Here is a 25,700-nt window from a genome sequence, read left to right as displayed (position 1 = left end):
TTTTCGGGTTGTGTTTCCGAAGCCAATATGCATCAACGGTAGCTATTAGCACTTCGCGGTTGAGCATTGACACGTTCCACTTGCAGATACCACCTTCACTTGTATTCGCACCGGGTGTTCCTTTATGTTTATCTTTGTTTTTTTATAAATATAAATCTATATATATTTATATTGCTCACTGATTATAATAATGTCCGTGTCTGCAGTCCGTTTGCGATTTCGCTTCTGTGCATGTTAGCCCAGCCGGTTAGGGAAGGAATATACCAGTGGATGTTGTTGCTGTTTTAGCAGCATAAACATTACCCATACATTTGGGGTAATGCTGCTGGAGTGACAGCCTTTGGCCGAATATAAACCCGCGTCCTTCCGGTAAGGTAGAAGGGACTGTCCTGGTAACGTGGAACCAACTGCAAAAGGTTGAAACTCGTACTTGATTTCAATAAGGTTACAATTACCAGTAACCTGCAATTGGTGCATTAAATCGCGCGTGCATTTGTACAGCCGTTCCTACAGTTTACGGTATAAGGTTATTCGCGTAATTGTGGAAGCTCAAGCACCACTAAGACGATTGGTTGGTGCATGAGGTGGTCAGTAAATTGGCATTCGAAACGCGTAAGCATAGGGACTCATCTCTCGTTAGTGATGAACCTCCATCCTTTGAACAGTGAACCACATTTTTAGATATAAAATGTAGGTTGCTATCGATGCATTCTTCTATCCGAAACAATTAAGGTCAAAACTACATCAGTCGACTTGCTTGACAATTGTGTTCCATAGGTACAAAATTTACGGTTGTGAAAATTTCGAGAGTTGGACTTATGCGATCTAGACTTGAATAGATCTACATTTTGCAAATTTAAAAAGATCATGCTCCAAAAGGTAAACCATCTTGTGGTACTATTGTTATGAACGATATTCAGGGAATGCCTGCGATTCAGCTACGTTCCTGTATTGTGGAGAGAAGCGAGAGTTGTGTTTATTCCAAAAGCAGGAAAAAGCAACCCTCTATACTCAAAGGAATACAGGCCCATTAGTCTGACATCATTTCTCCTGAAAACGTTAGAGAAGATTCTAGATACATACATTAGAGACACAATTGCGCCGGATGAATTATCCAAGGCGCAGCATGCTTACACTAAAGGCAGATCTACTGAAACTGCACTTCACTCACTTGTACTAAACATAGAAAAGGCGTTAGAGTATAAGGAGTATGCTCCAGGAGTATTTCTAGGTATATCAGGGGCCTTTAACAACGTGACAAAAGATGCTATTTTAAATAGCATAGAGTCACTTAATGTGCAACCCGCGGTTTATCTATGGATAAGGCAGCTATTAGCTAGCAGAAAGATAAGAGCGGAGTGGAACGATGCGAGCGTCACCAAATATGCATGCAGAGGTACTCCGCAAGGTCGGGTACTATCGCCGCTATTATGGTTACTAGTAGCAAATGAAATTCTTAAGAAACTTGACAGAGGGGCACCTAAACTAGTGGCATATGCCGATGACATAGCTATAGTAGTTACGGGAAAGTACCTGGACACCATCAGTAATGTGATGAACAGCACTCTCAAAACGATACACTAATGGGCATCTCGCGCAGGGCTAGGGATAAACGCGGGAAAAACGGACATGGTAGTTTTTACCAGGAAGTACAAAGTTCCGGCGTGGAACCTCCCGAAGCTAGGCAACAACGAACTACTTCTCAAAGATTATGCGAGGTACCTCGGAGTAATACTGGACAGCAAATTGCTGTGGAAGCACAACGTTGAGGAGAGGGTGAAAAAGGCCAGTAATGCGTTGTACGCATGTAAAAGAATGCTGGGCGTTACTTGGGGTCTATCACCCTCTCTGATGCATTGGTGCTACACAGCAGTAGTCAGACCGATATTGCTGAATGGAACCTTAGTATGGTGGACTGCGACAAGAAAACGGACATACTCAATGCCACTGGAAAGGATTCAACGACTCGCTGCTCTGTGCATAACAGGAGCGATGAAGACCACTCCAACGGCGGCGCTGGAAATGATACTCAGCATGCCACCTATTGACCTCATGGCGGAAATCCTGGCAGCGAAATCCGCGAGGAGGCTAATGGTTGCGGGGGTATTCACCTGCAGAACCCTCGGTCACAGCTCAATAGGAAAGTGGAGCTCAGGTGGCACGGACTACATGACTCCGTACTTCAATTGGGAAAGAAGGTTTCGCACTACAATCGAAGAGGAGGGATGGCACAAAGGCATGAAGCCTGGCCATAGAACTTTTCACATCTATACAGACGGCTCGAAAACTCTAGACGGAGTGGGAGCGGGTATTTACTGCTCAAAACTAGGAATAAGGCAGCCTATCAAGCTGCCAGACCACAGCAGTATTTTCCAAGTGAAAGTTTTTGCTGTGGAGAAGGCCGCGGAGCTAGCCTACACTAGAACAAGAAAGAACTCAACAATTAATATATACGTGGATAGTCAAGCAGCAATAAGAGCAATAAGCTCATATTGTATTAAGTCCAAAAATGTTCGACGGAGCAGGGAGGCCATAGAAAGGCTAGCCGGAAACAGTAGGCGGCATATCTATTGGGTACCTGGTCACAAAGGCATTATGGGGAACGAAATAATAGATGAGATAGCAAAAAGTGCTGTGAGACTACAATTTGAACAAGAGAACGACATACCAAAACCGCTAAACACAATATACAACGAAATGGACGACCACATGAAAAGGCAAGTGGAAGCTAGGTGGACTAACTTGACCACATGCAAAACAGCAAAAGTCATGTGTAGAACTAACGACAAAAAACTTACTAGATTCGTACTTAGCTCTCGCGAAAGAAATGCAGAACTATCATAGGTATGCTAACAGGTCACAATCTATTGGCTGCACACGCGTACAAGATAGGGATTGCTAACACGGACAAATGCAGAAAATGCAGAGAGGATGTTGAGGAGACTTTAGAACACCTTATGTGCGTTTGTCCGGCATTATTAAAAAGGGGACTAAGATGCCTGAGAGCCCCACTGTTTGAGGGTCTGGAAGACGTCTCAAAAGCGGAGCTCCCAGCCCTACTTAGATTCGCCAAAAGCGCTGACATCCTACATGATATCTACTTTAGGTATTCATAGAGGTCGGTGTCCATCTGGTATCGCTGGGACCAAAAGGTCTATGCGTGGCTTATTGCCAACCAGACTAACCTAACCTAACCTAAGCTGCCATGACTTTAATATGAATCTTAAAATTCGTTTTGTGAAGTGTTATGTGTGGTCTGTGCTCTTATATGGCACGTAATGTTGGACACTCAAGGTTTCTGACATGAACAGACTCGGGGCCTTCGAAATGTGGACCGATCTGGTTTCTAACTTAGAGGTTCTACGACGAATTAATGGAGAACGTGACCTTCTACAAACAATAAAATGTCGGAAGACAGCTTATCTTGAACATATCATGACAAACACCAAATACCACATGTTGCAATTAATACTCGAAAGAAAAATTGAAGGGAAACGATGCGTTGGCCGGAAGCAGTTATCATGGTTACGAAGTACAAGGCAATGGACGGGCATATACAATATTGCAGAATAATGGGATGCAGCTAAAAATAGAGATATTTATAAAAAAAATTTAAATAATATAAATTAATAAGTTTTGAATAATGTTAAGATAGTTAAGAAGCAAAAAGCTATAAAACACTGTATGATCGCTATACATTCGTAAACGAATGAGTAATACAGAAGAAGAGGACTTATACGCAGCAAAATCGCAGTTCGTGAGACAGGCATGTATATGTTTAAACTGATTAAGCTCAGTTCACTATACCTAAAGATCGGTGTAACAGTACTTAGACTTCCCGCGTGTGCAAACAATGTCATCACACCCTTTGCACGGTGCTGTGCCTGTAACGACTGTTACCACAGTGAGTCATTACGTCAGGAAAGCGTTCCGTCCGTTCTTCGCTGCTGACATAGAACGTCAGGTTAACGCAAACGTCTTTGAATCTCGAGCGAGCGCCGCCACTGCACGCGTATCTTCATGATTAAACTCCAGCTCCAATCCACCCGTCTCAGTAGGAGTTGTGCTGTTATCTACCGCATTAGTGAAGGCAATCGATTGCTGCGATATGATCGCATGCTATTTTATGACCGAGGCGTGTGTGTACCGCTTGGGCCTGCCGCGAATATCATCCGAAGTGTACGATGATGTACACTTCGTATATCACTGGAATGGGGCAGCGCAAGGAGGACGAGATCAATCAATACTTCACTGTCGAAACGATACTTTGTCGCAAATCCAAGGCTTGCTTTTAGATGATTCACGGTTTATGGAACCTGGGCGTATCGACATAGTGGTTGGTTTGGATCAACTTATCTGTACAAAATTTCGCAAGTGTCCATTTGACACCCACATGACCGTGGACATAAGTGGACTCTGTTTCGAAGCGTGAATGGATCTGAGCCTGCTATGCCACGCTTACAGTCGCTGTACTATGATATTCAACTAGATCGACCGTTGATAAGGTTGTAGGAGTTAGAGGAAGCGCCACTTTGAAACAACGCACCGAAGGGAACCTAATGGACGGTTCTTCGTCGAGTTGCCGCTGGCCGATGTAGCCTCAGGACTACAACGCTACGACTACGACTACGCTTACACTACAACGAATTCATGAATGAACTCTTAGACATGAACCATATGCACTCTGTGAATTAAACGTAACTTGCCCCACAATCCCATTTTTAAGCAGAATAGTTTCACGACCAAACTGAGGGTAGTATGCAACGCGTACGCGTTACTCGCTGAATGACATATTATCTGTAGGACCTCAACTGCAGCAAGACTTTTACACAAGCTTGCTTCGTCTGCGTATCCTCAAAGCATGCCGAACTCCAACAGATCCAAGATTTTCGCATGGTTTGCGTGACGTACGGAGTGGCAGCTGCATCTCATCTGGCTGTCCGATTGCTTCAACAGACGGCAAGGTATTCGTTGTAGCAACATAAACATTTGCCATACATATGAGGGAAATGTTGGTGAAGTGACTGTCCTTGGCCGAATATAAATCCGGGTCGTTCCGATTACGTAGAAGTGACTATAGTGGGAACGCAAGACATTTGTTGAAAGGTTGAACTAGGAGCGTTAATGGCACATTCCAGGAGTTCTACATGAATCATCTGCTTACTATTGTATATAGTAAAGAACTTCGATTGGTGCAGCAAATGGTCTCCGAAATAGTGAGGAAATCGGAGTTTCAACTTCAAAAGTGCATTATATAATATCAACTGTTACAACAACATAATATTATCGACGATAAGGATGTTCATGCTTTAGGTCTTTCCTGAAACAAAGAGAAAGACTATTTCACGCTCCCCATTAATGTGAGGAAACTACCTGTACATTTGACCAAGCTCACATTTCCATCGGACGCAAGTACGCTCTTCTATCCTCTGGGGCTCCTTACTACCGCAACTATAAACTTATAGTACCAGCTGTGCGTTGATTCGGACGTGTTTTAATTCCGATCCGTATTAATAATAGCTTTTCTACTGTGTTTTGTATGCAATACTGCTTAAAAGAGACAGAGACTCACCCGTAGCAATTGCAAGTGTTACAAACATAACTACAAAGTATTTCTTGCTAATAAACAAACTAAGAAATAAAAATAAAAAAAATAAATAAAAACAAAGTGTACAAGCAAATTATCAGAAGGCAAGATGAGTGTGCGGCACTCTCCCACGCGGAGAGGAAAGCAACCCGCGAGTGAGCCTGTAACAAAAACAATAACTTTTGAAACTGTGAGTACTCCGGCAATTACGCGCGCGAACTCAATGCAAAAGAAAACAAACGAAATAGAAACAGCCCTCTCTATTAACTCTGCAGGATTACCGCAAAGCGTAGGGAGCGTCAACCTTCAAGCTCAGCCGTTTAATGGCAGCTTCACAACGTGCGTGAGCACAAACGGAATGCCAACAACAACCACAACAACGACATCAATTCTGTACACTAGTACTGCAACAACAACCGTATCAAACAAACCATTGCTTGCCATCTCCCCACTTATTCTTATGTACAACCTCACGCTTTAAATGAGCAGCCTCCCATAAAGAGATCACGAAACTCACCTATAAAGTCCTCAACTTTGTCAACCACCAACAATAAACAAAAAATAACAACGAACTTAAGAAAAAGCAAATTACCAAACTACTGGCTAAGCGGCGATACAAAGACCACAAACAAATTTGCAACTCTTGCTATTGAGGACGAAAATGAAAACAACGAAACAAATACACAAGCGAACAGTGGCCAGAACTCTGTTTCTAATGCTCAAAATTTAAATAGTGATAAAAATAAAAATATTAATAATAAACCACCACCAATATACAATATGTGCAAGGTGTGGAATGCATCAAGACCATAAAAAAAGATTTAAGTGCAATAGCAAACAGCAATTTTGTCCTAAAAATCCTAAGAAATAATGAAGTACGAGTACAAGCAAATGACTTAGGAACGTACACTCAAATACATCAAATGCTAAAACAAAAAGGAACAAAACTGCATACTTTCAAACCAAAAAATGAGAGGGGTTTTAAAGCAGTATTACGCAACATGCATCCTTCTGTGGACCAAGAAGAAATAAAGAGTGAATTAAGAGAAAAAGGTCATAAAGTCACAAATATATTTAATATAACACAAAGAACAACAAAAAAAAACCATTACCACTATTTTTTATTGAACTGGAAACAAATACTAATAGCAAAGACATTTACAACATAGACAAATTAATGCACTGCATTGTATCGTTTGAGGCGCCACATCATAAACGGATAATTGCACAATGCACGAAATATCAGAAGTATGGGCATACAAAGAATTATTGCACAAGAGACTCAGTATGTGTAAAATGTACAGGAAAACATTTAACAAGCGAATGCAACAATCCAACCATTCAAGTGAAATGCGCTCTATGTGGAGGTAATCATACCGCCAATTACAAAGGCTGCAAAATTCGAGCCATAAAAATTCAACGATTCCCACCTTTACGCAAAAAGGAAGTCATAACAAACCAAAACACAAACATCACAAAATCCACAGTAATACCAGGTATAAGTTTTGCTGATGCAATAGCCTCACCAAATCCACAGGTAATAGAACCAGAACTAACTATTAAACCTCAAAACAACAAAGATATTGATGAACTCAAAGACATGATAAAAACTTTAATCACCCAAATGACTAATATGATGAACATAATTACAATGGTAATAAATAGCTCGAATGGACGAAAATGATAACACAAAAATTCTTATCTGGAATGCAAATGGACTAACTCGGCAATATTTAGAGCTGAAGCGGTTTTTAATTGACAGAAAAATTGATATTGCGTTAATTGCAGAAACACATTTCACAGACAAAAGTTATTTAACATTTCCCGGATACAAATTATATGCAACTAATCATCCCGATGGAAAAGCTCAGGGAGGAACAGCCATTATCATCAAAACAAACATAAAGCATACTGAACGACTGCCCTATGTGTCACCTCACATCCAAGCAGCGTCTATACAAATTTTTGGCAACAATGGACCCATATCAATATCTTCTATCTACTGTCCACCACGACACTTGATAAAGACTGATCAATATAATGATTACTTTAACACATTAGACAACAGATTCCTGACTGGGGTTCAAGGTTGACTAATAAAAAAGGTATATATTTAATTTACGCAATCCATAAAAAAAATTGCAGGTTTATACAATAAGATTTAATTGACTTCTGTATAACAAAAAATATTAGCCATAACCAACTGAAGCTTAAACCAAGTTATGAACTATCTTCTGACCATTCGCCGATAATACTTAACTATACATCAAAAATTTACCTTATAGAGATAACACCCCAAATATTTACAAAGAGAGACTGACTGGGATGAGTATCGAAAACACATCTCCCAAAAACTCATTCTAAGTACACCTTTGAAAACACAACTTGACCTTGAGCGTAGCATCATACAATTTAATGACATAGTTATTGACGCAGGATTCAGATTCACACCGCAGCAAAAATATAGCGCACAAAACACTTCAAATGACATTTCTATTAAGAAGCAAATCAAGGAAAAAAGAAAATTGAGCAAAAGATGGCAAACAACCAGATCTCCTGCAGACAAACAGGGGTTAAACTTAGCTACAAAACATTTGAAGGCTTGTTTATGTGACATAAAAATAAGGAAATTGAAAAATATCTAAAAAATTTAACTCCTACACATGACACAAATTATTTCTTGTGGAAATGTACAAAAAAACTTAAAAACCAGATAAAGCATCAACCCCCACTAAGAAAAGATGACAACACATGGGCTTTTACAAATGATGAAAAAGCAGCGACATTGGGAGATTATTTTGAAAATGTCCTATCGAACGATGAACATAAACAAATTGACACGATTAGTAATGTTAATACTGATACCATCACAAAAATAAGAAAAACAAGCACACAAGAAGTGATAGTATGCATCAAAACTCGAATTAAACATAAAAAAGCACCCGGATATGATATGCTGACAGGCAAAGCACTTACGGAGCTACCAATTGAGGCTTACCTATTTCTTAGAAATGTATTTAATGCAATGTTTCGCTTACAATACTTCCCAAAAGTATGAAGTCATTGCGCTACCAAAACCGGGTAAAAACCCAACAGCCTTAACTTCATATCGACCTATAAGTCTACTTCCGATTATATCTAAAATTGCAGAAAAACTTTTACATGACAGAATTACCCCAATACTTGACACGAACAACATCATTCCAAATCATCAATTCGGTTTTCGAAAAAAACACTCAACTATCCAACAAATACATCGAGTTACACAAAAAATAATTTCAGACATGGAAAATAAACGAAACTGCGTTGCTGTATTTTTGGACGTCGCAAAAGCTTTTGACAAAGTTTGGCACAAAGGCCTCTTGCATAAAATTAGGACAGTATTATCACTCGACTATTATTTAATTATCAAGAGCTACCTTACTGACCGATGCTTCTACATTAAATACAATGACAAATACTCACATATACATCCAATAACAGCAGGAGTTCCTCAAGGCAGCGTTCTAGGACCACTGTTATATGTCTTATTCACCTCTGACATACCACTACCAGACGAAACTAATTCTACTGTAGCAACATTCGCAGACGACACAATTTTATTGTCATCTGACAAAAACCGCTCAACCGCAACAACAAAATTACAGATGTACACCAACAATGTAAAGAAGTGGTTTGGCAAATGGAGTTTAAAAGTAAACGAGGACAAATCTGTACAAGTAATATTTACGACAAGAACAGAGAATGCTGCTATGCCGATTAAGCTCAACAATAAAAATATACAAATTGAAACATCTGCAAAATATCTTGGAATCCATCTGGACTCAAAACTAACTTGGAAAGATCATATCAAAAAGAAAATAAAACAAATAAAGGAAAAATTTCGACAATTGCATTGGCTAATAGGCAAAAATTCTAAGCTCAATATTTCCAACAAACTTTTAGTATACAAGGCGGTCATTAAACCAATCTGGACCTACGGACTTCAAGTGTGGGGAACTGAAAAAAGAACTCACATAAACAAAGTACAGTGACAACAATAAAAAATCTTACGTATAATAACAATGTCCGACAGGTACACAAAAAATGATGACATCCATATTACGTTCAATATACCATTAATCGACGAAGAAATAAAAGCGATATCAACAAGGTATTTTAACGAAATAAACCAGCACAAAAATAGAGAAGTCAATACGCTCTCACAACTTGAAAGAAGAACTTTACGACGTCTGAAGAGAAACCGACCAATTGACCTATTAAATTAAATATTAATTCTCGTATGCTAAAATAACTGTTCTATATAAAATGTAATTCTTTTCCTAAAAAGTAATCGCTGTATTCGTCTTGGCACTGGCCATGATGAAATATATTTAATAATTTTCCTAACTAATTGCTAAAAAATGTACTAGATGTCTGTATGACAGATGTATGATTAATGTAGGAATAATAAAAAAAAAAACTATAAACTTAAGGATGTGGTTACAAGACGTATTGCGCACTAAAGGAGGTTGGGATGATATCATCCCTGAGTATACTCCAACGCAGTGGTTTGAACAGCTCAAAGAACTGTAGCAGCTGGCACACTTGAAGGTGAATGGTTAGCTTGGTGTGGAGGTAGCTAGGTCATTTACACAATTGCACGTGTTCACTGACGCGCCCAAGTGCGCTTACGGCACAGTTCTATACGCAAAGCGAAGGTAACATTAGTATGTTGCTAATTTCATCGAAGACCAAGGTGGCAGCGCTTAAATCAACAAGGTTGTCACGTCTTAAACTGTGCGCCGCGCATCATGCCGATAAGCGAATCGTGCTGCACTGCTTGTCTGATCTCCGCTACTCGCTTTACGCTTGGACTGACTCTACCAGAATATTGGCATGGCTTCAAGCTCACCCAGCAGATGGATGACCACCACGTCGTTGACATTCAGGAAGAAATGCCCTCCGAGTGTTGGAACCACGTACGTTCTGAACAGAATCCTGCAGACTGCGTTTCAAGAGGTATAACCCCTCCCGAATTATTACGTTATCAACTGTAGTCTATTTTCTTGGTCCTATTTTCTTGAGAAGCACTGAAAAATTGTAGAAGCAGAAGTCATCAAAGGAACATGCGACAGAGCTGGGCATTCAAAGTATCATTCGTGCCCATGTGACTAATTCTAGCGATCACTGGTCTATGATGATGAAATTCTCATCGTATTCCGAGCCATCTCCTACGTACTACATTTTTTTACCAACCTTCGAGTTAGAGAGAAGTGCGCTTATTTGAACCACCTGTGACTCGCGCAACCTACGCACGATGCTTTACTCGTACCGCTATCAATTTCGCGGGACCTCACCTGTACAAGTTCACCCAAGAAAGAGAAACTAAGGCCAACAAGGGTTACATCTGCTCGTTTAAACTGTCGCGATGCACGTCGAATTTGTTGGCGACCTATTAGCGTCAACATTCCTTAGTGCGTTTAAAAGTTTCACAAATCGCACAGGCTGAATGAATCCAACCCTGGGCCAGAGGTATTCTATTGCTCCCTTTCCCTCCTGCTCCAACCCCTTGACAACAGTCAAATGCAGTTCTTGCAATGGCTGGTGCCACTTTTAGAGGTGCTCTGGCCTGCGCACCGCCCGTGTAACGACTATACTCCCCGAGGAGTTTCAAGCTCCTCCAATTCAACTGTAACGAGCTCATGCCCGTGTGGAGTTGCCTGATTTCCCATCGGGCGCGACAGAGGTGGTGGATAGGGAAGCCCTGGCATAATAATAGTGGCCTTCCCAGCTGGGTTAGGTTCCACCACTCGTGTGATGACTCAAAATTGGCATAGAATCAGGGCGCCATCCACGAACCAAACTGGCTAGGGAGGAGTCCGAAAAGGTAATGGAAAACGATGGATTAATTACTCCAGGTGGAATTCACACAAGTGGCGATCCACCCGCTTCGGCGGCAGGGGAATGGGCCCTGGAGGCCCCAACCATTACCCAAGTCTCTCAGCTCTATCAGCGAAAGCGCATCCTGGAGGAGACGGGGATTGCTATCGCAATGCCCTCTTCTTCAGAGACGGAAAAACACTTCCCGGTTTCGGAGGGCCTGAGTTGCGAGGCGGCTTCGGTGGCGGCTTGACCTCCCAAAGATACCGGGAAATCGAAGAGCGTGGCAAGAGGGGAAAGGAGAGAGCGGCGGGCAAGGCTCATGCGGGAGAAATCCTCATGCGGCTCTGTCGGCCCTTCGGCGCCTGTGTCCTCCAAAAGGCCTCGATCGGCGGAAGTCACACCAACAGAGGCCAACGGGTCCTCGGTGGGCACTGGCGCTCATAAATTGTTTTGCTCTATACGTAAGCGGAGGAAGACGGTGGCTGAAAGCAGCACACCTCCCTGCCCTGAGGCTGATATCCGCGCCACGAAACCCCCAGGTATGAGCGTGTGTGGCGGGCGATGCTTCTGCTGGGACGCGGTCTAACCGCCGCCTCGACAACAAGTCCAACCCAGCTGTCTGCCCGGCGAAAATTTCGTCAGCGGAGGATGGCGAACTGGATCTTCGCCCGAGCACATCCAAGGGTGTGGCCAAGCCATCTTATAGCGAGAAGGCTGCTGGCCCACGATCTGTGGCTGTGATCGGAAAACTGGGGCATGACCAACAGCTGACTGATGCAGAAATTAAATTCTGCAAAAGCCGGCTGGAGCGTTGGGTTGTTGCCTCCGGTCCTAAAGCCAACGCGAAGGGCTATGAAACAAAGGACGGCACCATAAGGGTGACGTGCGCGTCTCTGGCCAACTTTGAGAGGATCAGGACCGCTGTCAATAACGTGCCCCCTATGGGGACCACACGCTTCGCGGTCTACAGCGAGGAGAGTGTATCCTTCAGGAAAGCCATCTGCTGGATTTCGGATTCCGATCTGTCCACAGCGGATATCCTGCCCTGAATCCTGCGTGACCAGAATCCGGGCATAAATACGAGGCTTTGGCGACCCTCTCGCACACCAAGAGTAGTTTCTTGTGGTGCGACTGGATGAGGTCAGTGTTGACCTCACGGTAGAAGGCCTACCTAGCTGCACCCATTACCCCATATAACAGTGCAAGAGCTCTGGGTCTTTAGGGACCGCCTCTGTGGCTTAAGCGCGTTGAAAGGGGCCACGTTATTATGTGACAGGAGTTCAAGTAGACCTAGGACCGGTCTTATAGTATCATCTCATCTCACTGTGACGGGACTTGAGCAATTCTGTTGCCAAAACCTGGTAGCGGCTGAGGTGTGTTACAGAGGTAGACGCGGAGGGACGAAGTGTGTGATTGCATCTGCTTATTTTCCTTACGAAGCTCTGCAAGGGCCACCACCCGGGAAGGCCACTAGTCTCGTGAGATTCTGTGATCGGCGCAATTTGGGCCTCATCCTATGTTGCGATGCTAATGCCCAGCATACAATCTGGGGCAGCAGCAAGTGCAATGGACGGGGCTCTCGGCTGTTCGAGTCTATCGCTTCCTCTTGCCTAGATATACACAACAACGGCAGACAGCCTATGTTTGTTACTGTTGGAAGGTAGGAGGTGATTGATCTTACCCTATCAATTTAAAAACTTGAATGGTCAATCAAGAGCTGGAGAATCCTTGCCAAAGATTCGTGCTCAGACCAAAGGTATATTGAGTTTCAGTGTGGCGAGGAGGCACCAATGCCATTGCCCTCTAGAAACCCCAGAAAAACAAACTCATAGAAGTTTGGGGGGCGTTGCGGGGCTTTAACGCATGACCTCTTTCATGCTGAAAAGTCTCGAACGGCTAGTGGAGTTGCACATGCGTCAGAAGTCGCTGAAGGTTCACCCGCTCCCTCCATTTCAGCATGCCTATCAAAGCGGTAAATCCTGCGAGTCGGCACTGCAAAACCTTGTTGCTAGGGCAGAGCGGGCCATCGACAGAAGAGACTACGCTTTGGGCATCTTTTTGGATATAGAGGGGGCTTTTGATAATGCCACTTTCGACAATATGTGCAGCTCTGCCAGCAGACATGGTGTAGACCGGGTGCGGGTGAATTGGATTCATTCCATGCTAGCCCAAAGAATCGTCACGGTGCCGGCGGAGGAGGATCTGCTAGTGTCGTCCGGGGTTAATAGAGGCTGTGCCCAAGGTGGTGTGCTGTCTCCATTGCTCTTATGAACATCAGTACAAAAGTACAGAAAACTCTGGATATGATTGACACTTGGTGCTGTGCGCAAGGGCTATCGGCAAACCCCACCAAAACTTGATGGACTCGTTTTGCCTAAGCTAAAAGGAGTCACAATCCAGCTATCCAAAGCATTCAAATATCTTGGAGTAATCCTCGATAGTAAACTTCTTTGGAAGTCACACGTTGAAACAAAGACATCCAAAGCACTGACAGCTTTTTGGCAGTGCAAACGTGTCTTTGGGAAAACGTGGGGTCTTTCTCTTAGCAAGGTTCTATGGATCTACACGGCTATGATAAGACCTATTATGAACGATGCATCAGTGGTCTGGACTCTCTCGTGGGAGTCAGGAGGACTTTATCGAGACTACAACGTACTGTGGCCATCTGTTGCACCGGAGCTTTTCCGACTACTTCAGGCCCAGCAGTAGATGCTCTGATTGGTTTTCCACCACTTGATGCTTTCATCCCAGGAGAGGCCTGGAAGACCATCTGCAGGCTGGAACACAATGGGAACTGGTATGGCCCCTGTTTGGCATTGCAAAACAGAGAAGGCATGGACTTCGATCCAACGATTTTCTCCATTCTTGAATCCATGGACTCCGTGGAATCCAGCAGGACAAAACTGCTCTTTGCTCTTGGAATGCATGCATCTGTGTTTCAAGCGGAGGTGTATGCGCTTGAAGAAGGGATGAACTTTGTTGTGGAAAACGGATGGAGAGGCAGATTTATATGTGTCTGCAGCGACAGCCAAGCTGCGCTCATGGCCATAGACCGCCCCCCAACCACATCAGGAGTAGTCGAGTCTTGTAAATCTAGGCGGAACTATGTCGGTAGACATAACAGCCCGATGGTAACATGGGTTCCGTGATACGTGGGTATCGTGGGATACGAGACCTCTGACTCCTTAGCTAAGATGGGCTCTGAGGATAAGTTCTTTGGCCCGGAGCCTCTTTTGCCACTCCCTTCTGCGGCCATCAAAGTCAAGGTTAGCAAATGGGTTACTACAACCCACAAGCGAGCTTGGTAGGCTGAGAGAGGCTGCAGATGGCCTTAACTGATGTTACCTGTCATGTCCAATCGACTGTAGCAAACCCTCCGTCATTGAGCAGAAGGAAGTGCAGACAGCTGGTTGGACTGATGACGGGCCACTTTCTGTGGGCGAAGCACATCCGCAGGGACCGCAGGGACAGCACCTTAGAATGTCAAGGTATAGCTGTCCGGTCAGGCGATGCCGAGTTCGAAATTTTTAATACATATCAGAGTGAAAACGGATTGGTAGTAGGTGACTTCAAGGAGCATCACGTCCTTTGCCATTCAAGCCTACCCAATAATCGTAGGGGACATCAAGTGGCAGAGCAGATAGACGATTCGATGCCCCCACTAGGGTAGTGGGCAATTGCAGCAGCTCGCCTGACATCACAATTGCTAGCGCCGGTTGGATAAATAACATAACCTGGCGACCTATGCCTGGTGATCAGAGAGGACCTAGCGTGCAGCTTGGTTTCCTGGACCGCAGCTATTTTGATACTGTGCCGGCTCATGAAGTCAACTATCTCGTCGACCTTACTCGTGAATCCGTTACAGTTGCATTGTAGAAGCTTGAAGCTTCTAGGTATGGTCGTTGTACACGGGGGCCGAGGGTCGCGTGGGGTTGCCTACGTTGGGCCTGCTGCGCAATCCACTGTGGTTGTTGCGGCCTGATGGTGGTGGGCGGCCGCGCCTCCGGGGGCGGTAGTGGGTTCAGAGCTCTGCAGCAGGGGGGCAACGTAGTCAGTTGTCCTCTCACGGGTGGTGCGCAGGCCGGAACATTCCAGGGGGAGTAGTAGCCGTGGAGACATTGGACGCCTGCTGGCGGGAGCAATACCTGGCCACATACCGTGTGGACCACTCCCTATGGGTCTTAAGGCCTGAACAGGGCTTAAGGTGGCTCCACCCGTTGCACTTGTTACACCTAACCGAGGTGGAGTTTGGATGAAGCCGTTTATGGCAGACGCAGCCAAAGAACACTTCTGGCAAAGGGTTGGATTCAATTCCAGCCCTGAGGAAAAGCATTTGGAGCAAGGTTGCTGCGAGGAGTTACTTGTGTGACGTAAGGGGTGGGGTGATGTGCTGTTCACTAGACAGGGATAGTTTACTGGGGCGGCAGCCCTTGGTCGGGAAAAACCCGAGTCATTCCGGTAACGTAGAACCGCCTGCCATGGGAATGAAGCAATTTTCCATCGCAAGTAATAGTTTGGGCCGGAGTGACCGCTGATGGACTCTCTCCAATCGTTTTTATCGAGCCTGGTGTCAAAGTGAATGCGACTTATAATCGGGAAAATGTTTTAGAAGTTGCTTTAGAGCCGTGGACACGCAAACATTTCGGTCGTAGACCATGGACGTTCCAAAAGGACTCGGCACCGTCTCATAAAGCTCCTGTAACCAAGAATGGTTAAAAAATCGTGTTCCACACTTCATTTCGTCCACACAATGGCTTTCGTATTCGTCAGACGCAAATCCTATTCCATCTGGTCCATTTCGGATAGCAAGGTGAGGACTAAAAAATATGCCAGTATGGATGCGCTGAAAACAGCGATTATACGAGAATGGGCCAAAATACCTCAAGATCACATTCGTGCAGCATGCAACTACTTTTTTGACCGTCAAGGCAAAAGGGTGTCATATCGAGCTAAAGTGAATATATGTTAAAATTGTAATCATTTTTGAACAATTTTGTCTTTGAAATCTGTAAAAACTAATTTCACACAAAAAAGTTAAGGTGTTTGGAATAGTTTATATAGTTCACCCTGTACATGACATTTAACCGTCGACACTCCCGCCAGGGCTGAAGAAGTGGTCCGCGAACTGTCTGAGTGGTCGGCACTCGTCAACTTCTATATATCGAAGCTCCCCCTTCCACCAGAGGAAGTCTCCGCCGATATCTACTGTAAACGATCTCAAAATTTGTGGAGTAACCTTCGACAGTTTGCTCCCTTCTCTGCGCATACAACCGCAACTGTCCGCAAGTCCAAAATCGCAACAAGTTCCTAAAAGCGTTAGCCGGCCGTATATGGGGCAAAGACAAAGAAATGTTGCTGGCGAAATTTAAGGCCGGCCGGTTCTAAACTACGCTGCGCCTGTCTGGTAACCTGGAACTAGTGATACACAGTGGACAAAACTTCAGACATGCCAAAACACGACTATGCCCCCACTACAACACCTACATAACGAGGCACAGATGACCCTATGAAGAAGCACAACAGTTATTCAGCAAAAAGTTACTACTAGGGTGCTGCCGTAGGTTTCACCCATGTACACACCTGCTTGAACCAGAGCAGCCACCCAGGCACGTGAAGAGACACTTGTTTAAATACGAATGCCCGACGAGATCCACGACACAACAGTTCGACCACTACTGGACCAGACAGTATATAGACAATCAACGACATTAACCGGAAAACACTTAGCAACCCGAATGCCGTAACCGGAGCCCAACCACCAGCCATAGCAGATGAAGAGCTCTAGCTACCCCGAGAGACCTGCGTAACCTTGGCACAATTACGTTCCGGATACTATAACTACCTATCCAGAATTGACCTCGACATACTCAACATATATCCCCATCAAACCTGCGCATCTAACACCCCTCTCTCTCTGGGCTCAACCTGTCGAAACAGCAAGTCTCCTGGGCCTACGGTTAGATAACCTAGCCGAAGACGACCGATAATCTACACTACACTGACAGGCTTAAGTATACTGCTAGAACAACAGAGCCCATAATGGGCCAGTCATATTTCTGATTGATAAATCTAATAATATTGCTTATATAATTGATGTTGCGGTTCACCTTAACAAGAACATGCAAAAAACATATGCAGAAAAGATATCTAAATATTCTGAACTAGATGTCGATGTGAAACGAAAGCGGAAGCTATTGCCAATTATCATCTCAGCTCATGGACTACTGCATATACATTTTGCAGACAACGTTAAAACAATTGAACACCCACAATCTCTCATTTTTCGATATACATAAAGCAGCTTTACTTAATTCTTGTCTATAGTTCGAAGCTTTTTACAGTAAACGTTTTATTGTTTGTAAAGTTGTTAATTATTTTACATTTCTAGTTGTAATATTTTGTACAGAGCTTGCAGGTAAGCTGCCGCCCAGTTATGCAAATTACTCCCTTTTTGGGATGCAATAAGTAAATACAATAATATAATAACAACAACCAGTCTAAGTTCTCAAGGTAGTAAAAATATCACTACGCAGATTTCTCCAAAATTTTATAAGTAATGCTTATGTATCAATAACTAAAAAACCATCCAACAATACTAAGCTACGAATGCATTCCCATGGCAGCCGGTTCTACGTACCGGAATGACTCGGGTTTTTCCAGACCAAGGGCTGCCGCCCCAGTATACTAGCCCTGTCTAGTGAAACCCATATCATCCCACCCCTTACGTCACAGGAGCAAACTCCCGCAGCAATCTTGCTCCAAATACTTCTCCTCAGAGCTGGAATTGAATCCAACCCTTTGCCAGAAGTATTCTACTGCTGCGTCTGCCACAAACGGCTTCACCCGAACTCCACCTCGGTTAGGTGCAACAAGTGCAACGGGTGGAGCCACCTTAAGACCTGCTCGGGTCTTAAGTCACATAGGGAGTGGTCCACACGGTATGTGGCCACGTGTTGCTCCCGCCAGCAGGCGTCTGATGCCTCCACGGCTAACACACCCCCTGATAGGCCGGCACTACCAACCGCCACCACTACCAACACCTCCACGGTGAGGAGCCTATCGGAGCAACACAACTCCCCTTCAACCCCTCCCCTTCCTTCCAGCTCCAACCCCAGTGCGGGGACAAACCAGCAGCTCCTGGTCCCCCGCACAGTCTGTTCCGTGTGTCAGGCCGTAATACCTCGGAATCTGGTAACAGTCCAATGCAATTCCTGCAATGGCTGGTGCCATTTTCGGAGATGTTCCGGCCTGCGCACCACCCGTGAGTGGACAACTGCCTACGTTGCCCCCTGCTGCAGAGCTCTGCACCCACTACCGCCCTCGGAGGCGCGGCCGCCCACCACCATCAGGCCGCAACAGCCACAGTGCATTGCGCAGCAGGCCCAACGCAGACAACACCACGCGTCCCTCACCCCCCGGATTTCACTGACCTCGCCGAGAAGCTTCAAGCTTCTCCAATTCAACTGCAACGGACTTACGAGTAAGGTCGACGAGATAGTCGACTTTATGAGCCGGCACAGTATCAAGATAGCTGCGGTCCAAGAAACAAAGCTGCACGCTAGGTCATCTCTGATCACCAGGGATGGCTATAACGTGCACAGACACGATCGCGAGCGAGACAATGGTGGTGGCCTAGCGTTTATAGTCCACCACACTGTGCAGTATCGTCTTATCGATGAAGGAATCGACCGCAGGGACAGCACCTTAGAATGTCAAGGCATAGCTGTCCGGTCAGGCGATTCCGAGCTCGAAATATTTAACGTATATATACCCCTTGTCACCTGCTGCCCGGCAGGATATCACCCTGATATAGGCGCGCTCATCAGAGGTGAAAACCGATTGGTTGTAGGTGACTTTAATGCGCATCACGATCTTTGGCATTCAAGCCTGCCAAATGATCGTAGGGGACAGCAACTGGCAGTGCAGATAGACGACTCGACATTCAGCACAGTGAACGACGACGCCCCCACCAGGGTAGTGGGCAATTGCAGCAGCTCGCCTGACCTAACAATTGCTAGCGCTGGTCTGATAAATAGCATAACGTGGCGACCTATGCTATCGCTTGCATCAGACCACTTGCCCATTATCGTCTCGATCGAGAGACCTGCCGACTTCGTTTCCGCGAATCACCGGTCCTATTTTAACTTTAAAAAAGCTAATTGGGCCGGCTTCACGGAATTCACTGAGGACACCTTCGCCGCTCTTCCCATCCCCACTGATGTGCGCGTAGGCGAACGCGCTTTCCGCAAGGTGCTCACAGCTGCTGCGGCTCGCTTCATTCCAGCTGGAAGTTATAAGGACATTCGTCCTCATTTCCCAGCCGAAGCAGCCAGTTTAGCAAACGAGCGTGACCACCTACGCCAGGCTGATCCCGGGGATCCCCGCATAAGGGATCTCAATTTGGAGATCCGGCAACTGGTAAACCAGCATAAGCGGACCAAATGGGTTGAGCACCTGAAGACCTGCAACCTCACCTCTGGGGTGAGTAAGCTCTGGTCCACCGTTAGGTCTCTGTCAAACCCGACGAAGCACAACGACAAGGTGGCTATCACCTTCAACGGTTGCACTTCGTCGGACCCGAAGAGATGCGCGAGCTATTTTAGCCGGCTTTTTATATTGCATCCTCCGGGCGACAGAACCAAGCGTCGTGCTACCAGAAGGCTGCACAAACTGACGAACAACAGTGCGCCACTTACTTTCTCCGGTGATGAGGTTCAGGGGGTCATCAACCATTCGAAATCATCGAAAGCCATTGGCCCTGACGGCTTAAACGCGCTGATGCTGAAGCATCTGGGACCCCTGAGAGTAGGATTTCTCACAAGGGTTTTCAATCTGTCCATGGCCACTCTCATCATCCCTGACAAGTGGAAAGCAGGGAGAGTGGCCCCACTACTGACACCCGGGAAACCCGCCAACCAAGGGGAGTCTTATCGGCCGATAACTCTCCTTTCCCCAGCAGTGAAGACACTTGAAGCCCTCCTACTCCCACTCTACACGAAACACCTGGCCCCAGCCCCACATCAGCACGGTTTCCGACGAGTGCACAGTACCACCACTGCACTCACCGCCATAAACGCCCAGATAAATCGCGGACTTAACCAAAACCGCCCCTGCGAGAGGACTGTCCTAGTAGCGTTGGACTTGAAAAAGGCTTTCGATACAGTCAGCCATTCCACGCTACTAGATGACATTTATCAGTCGACACTCCCGCGAACTACCTGAGCGGTCGGCACTCGTCAGTGATTTTTCGGGATCAAATGTCAAAGCAGAGGAAGATTAAGCAAGGCGTACCGCAGGGTGGTGTCCTTTCACCCTTGCTTTTTAACTTCTACATCTCGAAGCTCCCCCAACCACCAGCGGGAGTTTCCCCGATCTCATACGCTGACGATTGCACGATAATGGCGTCGGGCAATGACATCGATGGCCTGTGTTCCAAAGTGAACAACTACCTCACCGACCTTTCTCGCTTTTTCTCTGCGAGGAATCTCCAACTTTCCCCCACCAAGTCCACGGCGACCCTCTTCACCACCTGGACAAAGGAGGTCAAGCTGTCCCTTAAGGTAAAAGTCGACGACACACCAATTCCGACTGTGAATAACCCCAAAATTTTGGGTGTAACCTTTGACAGCTTGCTCTCCTTCTCTGCGCATACAACCTCAATTGCCACTAAAGTCCAAAATCGCAACAAGGTCCTCAAATCGCTGGCCGGCAGCACTTGGGGCAAAGACAAAGAACTGTTGCTTTCGACATTTAAGGCAATTGGCCGGCCGGTTCTCAACTATGCTGCGCCTGTCTGGTCGCCTGGAACTAGTGATTCACAGTGGACTAAGCTACAGACCTGTCAAAATACCGCCATTCGGACAGCGACCGGGTGCCTCCTGATGTCACCTATCCAACGCCTTCATAACGAGGCACAAATGCTCCCAGTTGCGGAGCACAACAAATTGCTCAGCAAGCAGTTCCTGCTCGGATGTTACCGTAGGTCTCATCCCTGCAGACACCTGCTTGAGCCCGAGCCGCCTCCCAGGCACGTCAGGAGACACCTCCTTGACTACGCTGGCGATATCCAGGACAAGACCGACCGTAACCTACTGGACCGGACAGTATTTAGACAGTCTATAAACGACATTCACCGGGAGGCCGTTACCACCTTCTTGAACTCCCGTCCTGTGAATGCCGTAATCGGAGTCCAACCACCACCTATCGCAGATGAAGAGCTCCAGCTTCCCCGCGAGACCCGTGTAACACTGGCACAACTACGCTCTGGATACTGTAGCAGGTTAAACTCCTACATATCCAGAATCGACCCCGACATACCAAACACATGTCCGGCATGTGAAGGTACCCCGCACGACACTAACCACCTCTTCACATGCCCCCTCAAACCGACTCATCTAACCCCCCTCTCCCTTTGGACCCAACCTGTCGAAACAGCATGTTTCCTGGGCCTACCCTTAGATGAGCTAGACGAAGACGAACGATGATATGACTACACTGACAGGGCTACCTATGCTGTTAACAACAACAACAACAACCGGGGCGTTGTCCTGTAAGAACAAAGACGGCGATCTGGTGACTGACGTACAGAGCAATCTTAAATTATGGAGGGAACACTTCTCGAACCTGTTAAACGGTGACAGCTGCGCATGTCATAGAGAATGTGAAGATCCCGATACCCCAATCGTTGACGACGGAATTGTCGTTCCGTTACCCGACCATGACGAGGTGAGAATAGCGATAACGCGGCTAAAGAACAACAAAGCCGCGGGCGCCGACGGACTGCCGGCTGAGCTATTCAAACATGGCGGTGAGGAGCTGGCAAAATATGGTCGGATGAAAGCATGCCTGCCGATTGGAATTTAAGTATGCTCTGCCCAATCCATAAGAAGGGCGATCCTACAATTTGTGCCAATTACCGCGGGATTAGTCTTCTAAATATCGCCTATAAGGTTCTAGCGAGCGTATTGTGTGAAAGGCTGAAGCCCACCGTCAACCAGCTGATTGGACCTTATCAGTGTGGCTTCAGACCTGGAAAGTCTACCATCGACCAAATATTCACAATACGCCAAATCTTGGAAAAGACCCATGAAAGGAGAATCGACACACACCATCTTTTCGTCGACTTCAAAGCTGCATTCGACAGTACGGAAAGGAGTTACCTGTATGCCGCTATGTCTGAATTTGGTATCCCCGCAAAACTAATACGGCTATGTAAGATGACGTTGCTCAACACCAGCAGCGCCGTCAGAATTGGGAAGGACCTCTCCGAGCCGTTTGATACCAAACGAGGTTTCAGACAGGGTGACTCGCTGTCGTGTGACTTCTTTAACCTGATGTTGGAGAGCATCGTACGAGCCGCAGAACTTAATCGCTCAGGCACAATATTTTATAAGAGCGTACAATTGTTGGCGTATGCCGATGATATTGATATCATCGGCCTTAACAACCGCGCTGTTAGTTCTGCCTTCTCCAAACTGGATAAAGAGGCAAAACGAATGGGTTTGGTGGTGAACGAGGACAAAACGAAGTACCTCCTGTCTTCAAACAAACAGTCGGCGCACTCGCGTATCGGCACCCACGTCACTGTAGACAGTTATAATTTCGAGGTTGTAAAAGACTTCGTTTATTTAGGAAAAAGCATTAACACCGATAACAATGTCAGCCTTGAAATCCAACGTAGAATCTCTCTTGCCAACAAGTGCTACTTTGGACTAAGTAGGCAACTGAGCAGTAAAGTCCTCTCTCGACGAACAAAACTAACACTCTACAAGACTCTCATCATGCCCGTCCTAACTTATGGCGCAGAAGCTTGGACGATGACAACATCCGATGAAGCGACGCTTGGAGTGTTCGAGAGAAAGATTCTGCGTAAGGTTTTTGGACCTTTGCACGTTGGCAACGGCGAATATCGCAGGCGATGGAACGATGAGCTGTATGAGCTTTACGACGACATAGACATAGCGCAGCGAATAAAGAGCCTGCGGCTTCGTTGGCTGGGTCATGTCGTCCGAATGGATTCAAACGCTCCGGCTTTGAAAGTATTCGATGCGGTACCAGCTGGTGGTAGCAGAGGAAGAGGAAGGCCTCCTCTGCGTTGGAAAGATCAGGTGGAGAAGGACTTGGCTTCACTTGGTGTGTCCAATTGGCGCCGGTTAGCACGAGAGAGAAACGACTGGCGCGCTTTGTTAAGCTCGGCCAAAATTGCGTAAGCGGTTATCGCGCCAATTAAGAAGAAGAATGGAAAGTTTTGCCTTACAAACGATTAGAACATAGAATTTTAATAAAATTCATAGTATTATTGAGTAAAAATAGCTTTAAATCAAATCTTGAATTAATAAACACTGTTTAAAAGGGAATATTGTTACTTTGCTGTGTTTGTATTTAAGTAACATACGCGTCTTAATGGTAGTTTATAAAAAGCACTATAAAACAAAAGGCTGATATATGTTATCAACATTTGTGTGTTATAATTTTTATATTTGGTCCGTACACTTAGATATTATAAGCAACTTTTTCGTGGTAGCAATGGAAAATAAAACTTTAATTTTTTGGTTTGACCTATATATAACTCCAGGAATTAATCAACACCACAAAATGAAAAATATTAATAATAAATCGCAACCTTTTTTTGTTTTAGTTTGAAAATTGACTGATGAACTAAAAGATCTGTACTTACAGTGCTCTACCTGACGTCTTAGCTCTCGTGAAAATTCGTGTAGGAATTTATGCAAGGTATCCTGAAGGAGCTCCAACGGTGTTGCTTGTATGACATGATAGCCAATAGTTTGGCAAATTTGTGCGACAGCTATCCGCAAAAGTTCACGCATATATTGATCAGCCATTATTGCTTGTTTTTGCTGACGACAAATAGTTCTTGCATAAATCTCTCCTTTCGGTGGATACTGAGGTAGGAACTTTGAGGTAGTTCGAACAACTAAGATGTTATATCAATTTCCACTTACCTCGCTCAAGTCAATTATACGAATACTTATCCACCCAGAGTATCCAACCACACCGATATTTTAATATTACTAGCTGAAACGATATAATGCATCAACTGATAGAAAAGCTCATAATAATCAAAAGCAGTTTTTCAAAAATTCAACACAATACAATAGCACGAAAATAACTCCAGATAGAAGACTTTAGTAAATCCATACATCTGGTCAATAGATCAGAGCCGAGGAACAAAATCATATTCACATACCACAACAATCAGATCACTCGATACATACAAATGAACTACAAATAATGCACTTGCAAAAAAACCAAATCATGGCTTAATTTACACACCAGAATTACAGAAATTTCTTACATTTTCCAAGATGTATTACATAAAAGCTCAAAACCAATCGACCAATAGCTTGTTCACATACCTTATTTTAAAAACCCTACACCGCGTCCTTCACAAAATGTGAACAAACAATTTTTACCGGATAGTGGAAAAGATCATCGATAATAAGAATTCTCGATAACTAAGTGCACTTTTGAAGAGAAATATTTCTGCTGTTCCATCAAACTAATGAGAACCCCATGTAAACGAAAAGTTCGTTCCTTCCGTATCATAGTACCGTAGATTTTATTTCACGATTATTAAAAAAATTACACACAGTGTTGCCAAGCAGTACATTTCGAAATCATTTACAAAATAAACTTAGAAAAATGATGATTTTTATCAAAATAGCTTAAAAATTCTGTTGAATAATGTTAATTATAGATAAATGAACTATTTGCATTTGTTGGTTTTTGGCTTTGGTTTATTAAACAATGAAAAATTTTAGCTGATAACGCGGATGAGTGAAAACGTGTGTAAGCAAATATAGGTATCAATGGCAACATTGTGTAGATACAACCAAACACATACAACCACAAACCGATGCATTGTGTAAATATGTAATTAAAAGATCGCAGTTGTTCTCGGGGGTGAGTTTTTGTGCACGGTAAGGGACTGCGGTAAGGGATTCCGTGCGGTGTTCATTGTTTTCAGCATGACTCAGGTGGCGCCATTAAAACACAGTTAGTTTATTTTTGGCGATTTTAACAGTTCTGACGTCAGTTCCTTTCGCAATACAAAAAAACGAACAAAACAAACAAAAGTAGGAGAAATTACTTGTTTGTGAAAATTCAGTAAATGGCTTGTAAGTATTGTGATGTGTGAGATATAAACTAATGAAAACGAAGTACCGTGTTTTACATTGTGAAGGCATAAATTAAAATAAAGCCTCCAAACCCAGTTTGTTTGCATTTT

The 25,700-nt window shown here is 44.7% G+C and overlaps 1 protein-coding gene across 5 annotated transcripts in view; it reads right to left on the bottom strand.

Annotated features, from left to right (window-relative positions):
* Positions 1 to 25,026, bottom strand: part of LOC128869589 (transcription initiation factor TFIID subunit 3-like) — a 37,142-nt gene extending 12,116 nt beyond the window's left edge. For 2 of the 5 annotated variants that reach the window (XM_054112153.1, XM_054112156.1), the window contains exons 1-3: positions 24,829 to 25,016; positions 24,415 to 24,487; positions 24,129 to 24,354 (exon numbers count right to left, since the gene is read on the bottom strand). In XM_054112153.1, coding sequence (XP_053968128.1) covers positions 24,129 to 24,294 — 166 coding nt within the window. In that variant the 5' untranslated portion in view covers positions 24,295 to 24,354; positions 24,415 to 24,487; positions 24,829 to 25,016. Of the gene's footprint in view, positions 1 to 24,128; positions 24,355 to 24,414; positions 24,488 to 24,659; positions 24,745 to 24,767 lie in introns of those variants that run through there. The other 3 variants (XM_054112157.1, XM_054112154.1, XM_054112155.1) reach the window with 3 other exon arrangements.
* Between the last annotated feature and the right edge of the window lie 674 nt (positions 25,027 to 25,700).

This window comes from Anastrepha ludens, chromosome X (assembly GCF_028408465.1).
Source record: "Anastrepha ludens isolate Willacy chromosome X, idAnaLude1.1, whole genome shotgun sequence".
Lineage (NCBI taxonomy): Eukaryota > Metazoa > Arthropoda > Insecta > Diptera > Tephritidae > Anastrepha > Anastrepha ludens.
The sequence above is the reverse complement of the archived record's forward strand: the minus strand, read 5'-3'. Positions and strand labels throughout refer to the sequence as shown.